The 12,850-nt window shown below is 38.5% G+C and overlaps 1 protein-coding gene across 1 annotated transcript in view; it reads left to right on the top strand.

Annotated features, from left to right (window-relative positions):
• Positions 1 to 218: 218 nt before the first annotated feature.
• The window catches only part of MTHFD2L (methylenetetrahydrofolate dehydrogenase (NADP+ dependent) 2 like), a 133,349-nt gene continuing 120,717 nt past the window's right edge, over positions 219 to 12,850 (top strand). The window contains exon 1 of the mRNA XM_028100504.1: positions 219 to 374. Within this exon, the coding sequence (XP_027956305.1) occupies positions 235 to 374 (140 nt within the window). The 5' untranslated portion in view covers positions 219 to 234. The remainder of the gene's footprint in view (positions 375 to 12,850) is intronic.

The raw sequence follows: 12,850 nt of genomic DNA, 5'->3' as shown, positions 1-12,850 counted from the left end.
CCGCCCCCAACCGGCTCAGAGCTCTGTTTCTGGCCCCGCCTCCCGGCATCCTGTAGACCCCGCCCCCAGCCCTGAGCTCGGCTCCCGGCCCCGCCCCGGCATGGCGCCCAAAGCCGGCTGCGGGAGGGACCGGCTCTCCGGCCCGGCCGGGTAGGGGCGGAGCTCAGTGTGCAGCTGCGACTACGGCAGCTGCGGAAGGTGGAGCCTCCGCCCGGAAGCTAGCGATTCGCGGCCATGGCAGTGCTCGCCCGCGGCTTCTCCCTTCTTGGTGACTGTGTGAGCCGCATGCTAGCGCAGGGCGGGAGCGCCGTGCTGCAGGGGGTCCCGGGAGCAGCCAGGCGCGTGTTCCGGGGCTTTCGGAGCAGCGGCGTGAGGTACGAGCGCCCGGGACGCTCGCTGTTCTCGGGTGTGGGTGCCGACGTGTGCGGAGCTGCCGGCTGCGGGAGGGGCGGCGGGGCATGGGCCGCTGGCGCCTGCCGAGCTTTCCCGCGTCAGGCCAGAGGCTCGGGCAGCCGCGCGGCGCGGCCCGGCGCGGCTGGGGGCGAGGCCTGCCTAGGCTTCGAACTGGGCCTTGCGGGCCTTGCGGGCAGGTCGCGTCGACCTCAGTTCGGGCAGCCCGGATGTGGTCTGCTTTGGGCTCTGGCGCCAGAATATTCCTGTTTTGCAGGAGGTACAGTGGAGTGGTTTAGGAAGACATTTGAGGCCCTCAGGAAAGGCGAGGTGGAAACAGGTGGTCTGCGTGTTTCAAGTAGTTGGTTTTGTTTTGGTTATTGTTGTATTTCGTAAACAGGAGTGAGCGTTGTCTGGATGGTTTACTAGTGTTTGAATTTCTGAATTCCTTTGTTGATGGTAATTCTGAGGTCTTTTCCAACTCTAAAATTCGTAATGATTTCACAAAATCAGATACTAATCTTGATTTCTCAGTTTTTTTCTGTATGGCTCTTCCCAAACCTCTTCAATCTAAGATTGAAGTAATCAGTCTTAGAATCATTGCATCTCTTTGGACCCCATCGCTGGCTAGTACATTACACGGACAAAACATGGTATGGTTTTAACTTCTGCACAGTGGCGCCCCGAACTCTTCACTTTTCCGCCATCTACTTGTTGAAGTTGCAAACTCAAACCTAAGCATCTAAAAATATATTCCCTTGACCCAGAGCCAGTGAGTCCAGAAGAGATTCTGTTTTCAAGACTTTCAGGACTTCCAGTAACACGTGTTCACTGCAGTTCTACGCGCTCAGAGATTGTGTCTTTTTCATCTTTTTGTATCACCAGTGAGCAGCACAAGTACCTGGAAGAAAGTAATAATCAGTAGCGGGGACATAGCTACTGCTTATTTAATTTAAATTGGTTGGCTCCTATTTTATATATGTATATTTAGTTCTCAGTCTTGAGTGACTAAAATAAAAAGATACCTATTTCCAATAGGGTTTACATTAGATGTAGTTTCTGTTGATTAGGTCTTGCACGAAGATATGTGAGACTGTAAGTGATTCTGAGTTCTGGTTAATGAAGCTCTCTGGTGTTTGAAAGAATTTGCCAGTTGGTTTGGAATAACCAACTGTACTATCTAGGAAAAGCAGATTGTGTAAAATTCTATTTGAATTGCAGAATTAAAGATATAATGTACTATAGTAACAGTATTTTTTGGATTTCAGTTGTTTTAGGGCTTCTTTCCAGAGTGAGGATAGCCTTTTCCAGATTGTGTAAGTTGACGAATTTCCCTTTGTCAGCTTGATGTAAAGAACCCATCACCTCATCCTCTCCATATACTTTGAATGGGAGTCAACAGTTAGAACCCAAACATCTCCTGGTAGCCACTTGCCTCCTACGTACGTGGCACAAGCAAAGGGATAATTCAGATCTTTTAAATTGTATTTCATGGTCTCTTTATAATTTAAAAGATGAATGCAACTGTTTTGGAAAGCTTTTTATAAAAGATTTTATTTATTTATTTGTTAGAGAACGTGAGCGTGGGCAAACAAGCAGGGGGTAGCAGCAGGCGGAGGGGGAGCAGGCTTCCTTCTGGGCAGGGAGGCTGACTCGGGACTCCATCCCAGGACCCTGAGATCATGACCTGAGCTGAAGGCAGTTGCTTAACCGACTGAGCCACCCAGGCGTCCCTGGAAAGCTGTTCTTAATATAAAGAAGTATTACTTTCAACCCAGCTGCTTTCAGCCCCATTTGATATAGGTTATGACTATAAAAATAAATAATACTTTTGGTAGTTTTATTTTCTTAAGGCAATGCTAATCAAGTTAGGTTAGGATGGTGTTTTTGACATACTCTTGGCACTGAATACCACATATAAAGGTGAGGTTGGCCGTCAGGTTGAGAAACACCTGTGGACTGTTGGGTCTCGGGTGGGGAGGAACTCGGACAGTGTGTTGATGCTTATTGGTGTCTCTTTTCTCTTCTAGGACCAGCAGAGAGAAGAGATTCCATCTTCCAGAGGTCGCCACTGTCTGCCTCCCCACTTGTCCCCATCCTCAGTCATCTTTTTAAATAACGTAGTTACACATTAGTTGTCTAGTTCTTCATAGTGAATGTGGTTTAATCAGACATCAATCCTGTTGACTTGAAATTGAGCCTTAGTGTTGGTTTTTTTTTTAAAGATTTTATTTTATTTATTTGACAGAGAGAGACACAGCGAGAGAGGGAACACAAGCAGGGGGAGTGGGAGAGGGAGAAGCAGGCTTCCTGCGGAGCAGGGAGCCCGACGTGGGGCTCGATCCCAGGACCCTGGGATCATGACCTGAGCCAAAGGCAGACGCTTAAGGACTGAGCCACCCAGGCGCCCGCCTTAGTGTTATTTTTATTGAAAATTGTCTTGAGTTTGATAAACTCTTTTAAATTAACAGATTTATTGTCAGAGCCTTAAAAGAAAAACGAAAAAGCATTTTTGATTATTTTTCATATTTTTGACTAGATACCTATAGTAATGGAACATATAAGTACTTCTTTAATGAAATATTTAATTGGAATTTCAAGAAATAATCTTTGGCAGAATTTGAAAATTACAAAATGTTGATGTATCATTTAAGCTTTCTCTCATTTTTAAGATTTACAGTGAGTTTTTTTCTTATTTCCTCATGAGAAATTAGATCTTATTAATTGGAAGAAAATATATTTACTGTCAAAGAAATAAATAAGCCCTTATATTTGTTGCAGCTTATTGGTTTTTTTTTTAAGATTTTATTTATTTTTTTTAAGATTTTATTTATTTGAGAGAGAGAGAATGAGAGATAGAGAGCACGAGAGGGAAGAGGGTCAGAGGGAGAAGCAGACTCCCTGCTGAGCAGGGAGCCCGATGTGGGACTCGATCCCAGGACTCCAGGATCATGACCTGAGCCGAAGGCAGTTGCTTAACCAACTGAGTCACCCAGGCGCCCCGCAGCTTATTGTTTCTTGAAATGAATTATCTAAATAGCCAAAAAGTTAAAAATAAAAAAAATTATAGTGATTAAATTTTTACTATTTTTGCTTTTTTGTGTGAGTTTACAAATGAAAATGTCACTGGATTATAAATATCACATGAATCTTTGGCCCATTGTTTTCAGTGTATGGAGCTAGGCAGCAGCATTTCCCATTTGGAGGGGATGTTACACACTGTATACGTTAATGCTGTGCTCAAAGCAGATTTGCAGATATCCTACAACAGGGACTTCCTAAAGCTGCATCCTACCTGAACTTATTTTCAGTAATTAAATGGATATCCTAAGCGTTTGTTCCATGTTTATCCTGTTGAAAAGTGATTCCCAAAGTTGTTAATTTGGCAGATTCTCTTTGTCCCTTCCTCCTGATATGATGCCTTTTAGTATTTGTAAAATTTTGTGTCTGGCCTACAGCTCTTGATGGAAACCTTCTCACCTTTCTTTATGTCTCATTGACAATGGCTGTGTAATTTTTGCAACTAGACCAGCATTTAAAGAAAGAAAACAAAAAACTACAATTTTGGAGTTATTAAAAAATACTGATTTATGTTAACTATTCATGTCTTGCAGAGGGAGTAGTTGGAATTTTATAATTGAAAAAAGACCAAATTTCTTCAGTAAGGCTGTTCATTTTTATTCAAACTCTCCCCTCTAGTAGTCATTCAATATTTCTGTCTCTGCAACAGAGTTATTTGATGTAAAGATCCTTTTATCCTCATGTGAAGCTTGAAGGACCCAGACTCCAGTTAGGACCATTACTAAAGCTGATTTTTCATAGACTGATTTCAACTTGATACGAGTTAGTTCCGATGACTAACAAAAGCAGTTTCTCAAAATCATTTTTTTTTGGGAAATGTGATAGTGTGGTTTTCCTATCTTAATGCCTTACCTATCAAATGAGATAGCTATCTGGCTACAATGTTGATTTCTAAGCAGTTCTTAATGTCATTTTAAGTATAGAACCTACATATTTTGCCACTTAGTGTTTCTGTATCTGAGTTTTATGTCTGTGTCCCAGCTGTTCAGAAATAATGGGTTCTAATGTAATGTCTCCAGAATCAAGTTTTCTGATTAAAATGGGTCAATAGATGAAAAAAGACTAGTATTAGATGAACCATGAGAGACTATGGACTCTTGAGAAACAAACTGAGGGTTCTAGAGGGGAGGGGGTGGGGGGATGGGTTAGCCTGGTGATGGGTATTAAAGAGGGCACGTATTGAATGGAGCACTGGGTGTTATATGCAAACAAATGAATCATGAAACACTACATCAAAAACTAATGATGTAATGTATGGTGATTAACATAACATAAAATTAAAAAAAAAAGACTAGTATTAATCTCAGATCTTGTTACTCAAGTCATGATGTTAGGAATAATTAAGCAGTTTCTTTATGACCTGAATCTTTGTTTTTCATATGTTATCTTTTCATGTTAATACCTTGATTGGATGATTAAAAACATCAGGAAAAAACAAAAATGCCACATAATTTTCCATGGTAATATACTCTCCTGGAATTCTGTGGAGCCCAGTGACAGGTTTGAAAATAGTTTGGCTTGGAGATGATTAAGTTGTGGAGGGAGGTTTAAAGAGCTTGGAATTTGGGAGAAAATTGAACTGTCAGTGAGTGGGATAAATTAATGATTAATAATAAATGAGATTTGCTATTAGGTGCCTTTTGGACCAGATAAAAAATACTTAAAAGATAGAAAACTTTGTGGTCAGAATGAAGATAGAAAATTTTGTGGTCAGAATGGAACATAATCTAAACCTAAATTAGTGTCAGAGAACTCAGGGTTGGGTGTTATCCAAGAATGCTTATCCAAGCTGCTCCACTTAACATTACATCATGTCCATTTTCTGTGTTGCTGTTGTTTTTACTAATATTTTATTGGTTGCATTATATTACATTAAGTCAATTGGTCATAACTTACATAACCATCTTGGTATTGTTCAGTGTCTAGTTCTTAAAACATGAAATAATTTACTCTCAGATTTAGGTCATGTTCTTGTCAACATCATACCAACAGGGTTTGTTCACTTAATGATCTGAAAATGATCAATGATCTATGTAGGTTTCTGTAATTACTCACAATAAAGAGTGCCTAGAACCAAAAGACTAAAGATTCATAATTCTAAAGTTAGGGCATATATAGTTTAAAATAGATGACCCTCTCTTCCCCTATGATCCTCTGTTTTGTTTCTTAAATTTCACAAATGAGTGAGATCATATAAAACAAGAAGAAATCAGAGAGGGAGACAAAACATAAGAGACTCCTAATCATAGGAAACAGGGTTGCTGGAGGGGAGAGGGCTGGAGCGATGGGGTAACTGGTTGATGGGTATTAAGGAGGGCACATGATGTAATGAACACTGGGTATTATATAAGACCAATGAGTCACTGACCTCTACCTCTGAAACTAATAATACATAATGCATTAATTAATTGAATTTAAATTTTAAAAATTAAAAAATAAATGTCCCCTCCCTACTTTGGTTACTTATGAATAACTAATGAATATCATCTTGCCTTTAATACACTTGTGTGGTTGAAAAATAAATTCTTACTAGTATTCAGTGAACTTTACTCTGTGCTAAGCACTTTGCTGAGGTTTTTTTGCATAAGTATATCCTTTTATCCTCACAACAGCTGAAGTAGACTATTACTATTCCTAATAGATTGGGTGATTGAAGCTTAGAAAAACTAAATTTAACTTTCCCAGGCTAACAGTAAATAAATGGTGAAGACAGGGTTTGAACCTTAATGATCTACCCAGTGCTTTGCTCTATAAGCAACTTATAATTATTGACATATCTCACTATTGTTCCTCTTCTTGAAAACATTTATTAAATCTCATAGAACTTTTGTGAATCAAGAAAGCTAATTTTGCATATAAATCTTAAAAATTATATTGTCAGATTCCCTTAATGAAGGGTATTTCTTTTTTTTCTCACTTTTTTTTAAAGATTTTATTTATTTGACAGAGACACAGCGAGAGAGGGAACACAAGCAGGGGGAGTGGGAGAGGGAGAAGCAGGCTTCCTGCTGAGTGGGGAGCCCGATGTGGGACTCAATCCCAGGACCCTGGGATCATGACCTGAGCCGAAAGCAGACCCTTAACCGACTGAGCCACCCAGGCGTCCCATGAAGGGTATTTCTTAACCTAAGACTTTATGGACAGATTTTAGGGGATCCATAAACTTAGATGGGAGATCACTATCCTCTAACAATTTTAGCATTTTCTTCAGTTGTAAATGTTGGCAACAAAGCACAGTAATAGCAGTATTTGAGATATTGCCAGTAAAACCTCAGATACTTAAATATTACAGTTGATGCAGAGATTCAAAACATCATATACACTCATCATTACTTTATTATGGTAGTTATTAGACCTGCCACTAGATGCTGTTCTTTAATGCTTTAAAAACAAAAGTGATAGCCATATTTAAAAAAAAACTGGTTTCCTTGTAAACCTGTGTATTTTGTATGAAACTTTCAAAAAGATTGTTCTGAGAAGCTCTCCAAGGGTTCTTGTGGTACAAAACTTAGCATCTAAGATTCTGAAAAAAGCATGAATGTTGTTTAAGTAGCTACTGATGTTCTAATTTACAGGTTAGGGACCTGAAAGAGATGAATTGCAAAATTGAATAACAGAATTACGCAAAATGAGAAGAACTTGCTTTTAGGTTTTGTTTATATTGATTTACAAAAGTATAATTTCTGATAAAATAGGGTATAAGTGTAGTATTTAGGATGTGAAATGAAATGTTTTTAAAATTCCATAAATTTAACACTCCTAAGTATTCATTCACTTTCAAAAAATTTATTTACTTCAAAAGGCTTCCTAGTACTAGTAATTGGTTTTATTGGATATATAATTTGTGCTGGTTCCCTGGGGTTTCATTTCTATTGTACTAATTCAAACTCAAAATCTCCAAGTGAGGCCCTAAAATACACAGCAATTAAGCTGTATGACCTGCAGAGAAATCTGAATTGCTAATGATTGTATTAGGCTTTTTTTTATCTTTATAGATCATAAAACAGTCCATTGCAGCCCTAATTAAAGTTGTGGTTGAAAATGAGATTGAAAGCTAGATGCAGAAGTGGATGCCAAGTATACAAATTAAATATACTGCTGATCATGGGTAGATTTTATTTGTTATTTTACTATTTTATAAAGGAGTATTTTAATACCCAAGAAAAGTAGTGATTTATTTACTACTTTGCTTTAGATAATTAAATACTACATTTTGTTCTAGTAACCATAGGTTAGGATGGTTACAGTTTATTTCCTGGAAAATACAGAGAAATAAACAAGCTCATGGAAGCAACACTAAATGATGGCTTTCTGGTCTCATATTGCTCCTTGGTTATTTGATATGTCACCATCTGTCACTTAAAAGAGCTATTTTTACAAATCAGCCAGTCAACTTTTAGCCAAATCCCTTTCTGTAAGTTAAACAGAGAACATTCCCATTATGTGGATAAGGAAATTGCATTCCTTTCAGAGCAGTTACGTGAGTCTCAGATTCAGGTAGAAATCTGACTCCTGTTCTGAGGAAGACAAAAAGGGGACAGAATTATAAAGGCTAAAGTTCACAAGTGCAGTTCTCATTTAGGTCCTCAATGCAAAACAGATTGAAAGTAGGTTAACTGAGATTGGTTGGGTTAATATGCAAATGAGGGATTCAAGGTAAGGCTAAATCTAGGCTGAGGGTGTGTAGCTGGCAAAAAGTTCAGAGTTCCTCCAACGAGGACCTGCATAATTTCCTTCCTACAGCCTTTGCACACAATTTGAAAAGACTTAGGCTTGCTTGCTCCATTTTGAAATCTCCTTTTACACTATTAATGGTGAACCAGGGCTGTTTTCTGGCTGGGGATAAGTAATTTGTAATGTATTATCCTGCCCTACTACTGACCACCCCCACCCCCACTGTGATTTATTGCTTTTTAATGAAGCCACATTTAGTGCCAGCCCAGCAATGGGAGGAGAATACTGAAAGGGAGAGCTCTTTGTCCTGCCTTCTTTGGGGGTCACTTGCAACATTACCTATTCAGGAAATTACACCTGAGCAAGTAATGACAGGGTGCATTGTGTGAAAAATATCTTAGGGGTCAAATTGACTGCACTTTATTAGTGGCAATGGGAATATATAAGTTTTTGACCAAACCACATTTTTAAGAGTAAAAAGAGGTGTTAAAATAAAATTTGATGGGGTGCCTGGGTGGCTTGGTTAAGTGTCAGCCTTTGGCTCAGGTGATGATCTCAGGGTCCTGGGATCCAACCCTGGGTAGGGCTCCCTGCTCAGCATGGAGTCTGCTTGTTCCTCTCCCTCTGCCCCTCCCCTTGCTTGTGCTCGCTCTCTCAAATAAAATTAAAAAAAAGAAAAAATTACATATTTGGAATATTTTACTGACTTATAAATATTTTAGGACCTATAAAAGAGTCCTGTTCAAAGCTGTTTTCAAAATTAATATTTTAAAAGGTAATTTATATCCTTATACATTAAAACAATTGAAAAATTTTGATCTTTATATTAATATACTCAATTTTTTATGTTGATTATGGGACTACTAACTTTCAACACATGCTGACTTCTTGGTACATATTCTTGAATCAGTTTCTTAGCCATATCTCTAATACCTTGACACGGATCATTTTATGGAAAAAAAAAAGATGCTTAATTTAAAAATTAAATTTGTTGCAGTTTTTTTAAAAGTTGCAGATTATTCTTTTCTTTAGACATTGTATTTTTAGTTTTCAATGTACTTTCTCTACAGATGCTAAAGCACCTGTTAAGCTCAGAGCCAACTGCTAAATGGAACATAGTCTCAATTCTAGTTTTTTTCATATTGAAATGTGAAGATATTTTAGTCTAAATATTTTCACAGTTGCTGTCTTTGTGTCTCCTTTCAGAGTACCTTTCTTTGACAAATACTTATGTTAAATGTCATCACAGAAGTTGTTTCTGTTTAGGACTTTTAAAATATTTTGCCTTATTTATTTATCCATGTTTAGGTGCAGTAAAATTATAGGTCTTTCCAATTATATGCCATTACATTCCAAAATATAAATGTAGTCAGTGAAAAATAGCTCCATCAAAAGATTCTTCCCACAAATTGGAATATTATAAATTAGGATTATAGATTTGTTTACTAAGGCTGCCACAAACAAAGTACCACGAACTAGATGGTTCAAAACAACAGAAAATGAGCCTCACACTTCTGGAAGCCAGAAGACTGAAATCATGGTATCCGCAGAGCCTTGCTCTCCTTAGTTTTCCTTGGTCTGTAGCTGCATAACTCCAATCTCCGCCTCTGTGGTCACGTGGATTATTGGATTAAGGGCCCACTCTACTCCAGTGTGACCTCATCTCATCCTACATCTTAATTATATTTGCAAATACCTTATTTCCAAATAAGGTCACAATCACAGGAGCAAAGAACTAGGATTTGGGAGACAATTCAACCCACAACAATAGACCTTCAGAATTGCTTTTATATTGTTTAAGCCATTCTTGCTCAATTAGTTCTTATATTGTTTCTCCTGCTTTTAAAGGGATAAATTTCTTCCTTTGCTTTTGAAGGGATACGATTTCTGTTTGTAAGTTTGGTTTCAGTGACTGCAATTCACTAAAAGCTTCAGATCCCAAGTCCTCTTTCCAGTGTCCTTAGTGTATCTTTTGAATGTGTTGATTAGCAATTTCCAACAGATTTTGAACAAAATGCAACAATTTTAGGCCTTTTAGGCTAATTTACAAAATAAATTTTCAAACATTTATTTTTAAAATCTGACATAGGCAGTGAGGAGAGTACATTCTGCCATGATAAAATATTTTTTTTTTTGTATTCAAAATAAACCTAATAAGGCTTGCAGTTGAGTTACAGTAACTGGGTTTATGTGTGCATTATTTGCTAGTTTTGTTTTTGATTCACACTTTAGCTAGTAGTAGATTATAGCTTGTTTGCACACCGCTCTAAGGATTTCGGGCACATATGCTTCACAGGTTTCTTCACACTGAACGGGACTGACCCCTTGTCCGGAATACTAGAGTAGGCATTCCTGCTCTGAGAGTGATGGGGGCCTAAGGAAGTGGTTCTTCACTGAGGCTCGAGAACTACTTTACACGTGCGTGAATACAATACTGTGGGATTTTAAAATCTAGTCTATAAGAGAGTGTTCCTGGCAATTTCTTAGCCAGTTTGTTTCAACAGCTGAGTCCTGTTGTATTCTATGACAGGAATTTTGTCAGAGTTTGCACTTTTTGTGCAAACCAGAGGCAAAAATGTTTGAGTTTTTCATTAGAATTAAGAACTTTTCATCCCCTGTAATCATAAACTAAGTGAAAACACAAGCCACATAATGGTGATAGCTGATACACAGACCTAACTGATGATATAAGATTAGTGTTCAAAACGCATAAATAACTACTCCAAGTTAGACACAGACTAATAATTCTTTAGAAAAATGGTCAAAAGTGATGAACAGGCATTCCGTCGAAGAGGAGCTCCAAATGGCCAATTAACCTGTAAGACGTTCAACCTCTAGTAAATAGGGACATGGATATTACAAGCACAATTAAATGCCATTTAGCTAATTCGTTTAGTTAAAAATTTTGACAATATCAAGGAAGTAGAGCAATAGAAACTTTTATACACCATTGGTGGATTTGTGAACTAATGCAGCAGCTTTGGAAAACAAGTTGGCATAAATCGAACACCCATGTGTATCCTTTAATCAGCAATTCCATTCTGGTGTATATACCTTTAAGAAACGTGTATATATTTTATTTTATATATCATGTATGTTATAATATCTTTAATGTTTAGAGTTACAAACATTGGATGATAAAGAAGAGCAATGGAATTATAAGCCCACATTTCAGGACAGTGCTCAACTCTGGGAGAGGAGAGGGTTTGGGTAGAGGAGGGTTACAAGATGATTTTGGTGATTATGGTGATACCATAAACTGGGTGGTAAGGTTGTTAATTATTATTTTTCCTTTTTATATGTTTTATACATATTTTCTATCTGTTCTTAATATAGTTCAAGAAGATCTCTTCTGATAACATTTAAAAAACATTTTAAGATGGGTAAATATCCAGAATACTGCCTGTCTCACCATTTTATGTTACATATTCCCTTTTTAATCTTTAGCCATATGCAGGCACGTTTTAAGTTAAAATTATGTACCTACAACTTTTCATCTCACTTTTTCACTTAACTTTATGAAGAATATTTTCACATATTGTTGTTTTTATAGTTACTGTTTTCAGTGGCAGCATAAGAATTCCAACAAATTATAATACAATGAACAATTTAACTCTGATAATTCCACAGATATTTAGTAAACATATACAATGTGCAAAATACTCTGGTATTAAGGACATTGTAGTAAATACAAATTTCCTGCCCGGCACAGCTTCCATTATAGTGTGGAGCAGTGGTTTCAACAAGGATTTGCCATACCACAGCAGGGTCAGAGTGGGGTGCTCTGGGGGCTCATAGCAGAGGCAGTTCCCCAGGGAGAAGGGGTCAGACAACATTTCCCAGGGGTCCTTCCAAGCTGACACTTGAGAAATGTGTGGGAGTGAAGGAGGAACAGACTTGCTAGGACGTTGGGGAGGTCAGAAGGAGATGGAAGAGTGTTCCAGGAAGAGGGAGTAGTGTATGTGAAGGTCCAGAGCAACAACCTGGCCCAGTGGATAAATTGAAATGCAGCTGCGTGTAATGTGGGACTTGGCGAGCATCGTGTTCCTTAGCAATGAGGCAAAGTAATAATAATATCTTCAAGCTTGTAAGCTTCAGGAAATTTGGATTTTAGTTAGAACTCCCTTTTCTCAGTTTTTCTGGCCAAAAATTTTGGAGTCATATTTGACTTCTTTTCCTCATCCCCTACATCTAGTCTCAGTAAATCCAGTGGCTTCATCCTCCAGATTAACTCAGAATCGGACTACTTCACGCCTTCACTACTACCCTCTTTGTCCAAGCCACCCTATCTCTTGCCTGGGATACCACACTAGCCTCTTATCGGTGCCCCCACTCCCTCCTCGCTCCCACAGTCTGTCCTCCACATTTTCCCCGGTGATTGAATAATGAAAATTGGGTCATAGCCCTCCACAAAACCACCAGATGGCTTCCTTCCTCCCAGTAGAAGCCAACATCCTTTTGAAGGTCTGCAGGGCCTTAGGTGGTCTGATGTTCCATGACTTTTCCGATTTTGTGTCCTGTTCTGGTCCATTTGTTTCCACCACAGCCCCTGCCCTTCTTGCTGTTCATCAACCATACCAGACACACTCCTGCCTAAAGTACTTGCTCTGCACTTCCCTTGGCCTAGAATTATTTTGTCCAGATAGCCACAAGACATATTCCCTTCTTTTATAATAAAATATCACCTGATTAATAAGAAAAGAGA

Source organism: Eumetopias jubatus, unplaced genomic scaffold (assembly GCF_037043125.1).
Source record: "Eumetopias jubatus isolate StellerSeaLion01/CBP00866 unplaced genomic scaffold, mEumJub1_p1.0 scaffold_2, whole genome shotgun sequence".
NCBI classification, from domain to species: Eukaryota; Metazoa; Chordata; class Mammalia; order Carnivora; family Otariidae; genus Eumetopias; species Eumetopias jubatus.
This window is presented reverse-complemented; position numbering and strand designations above follow the sequence as displayed.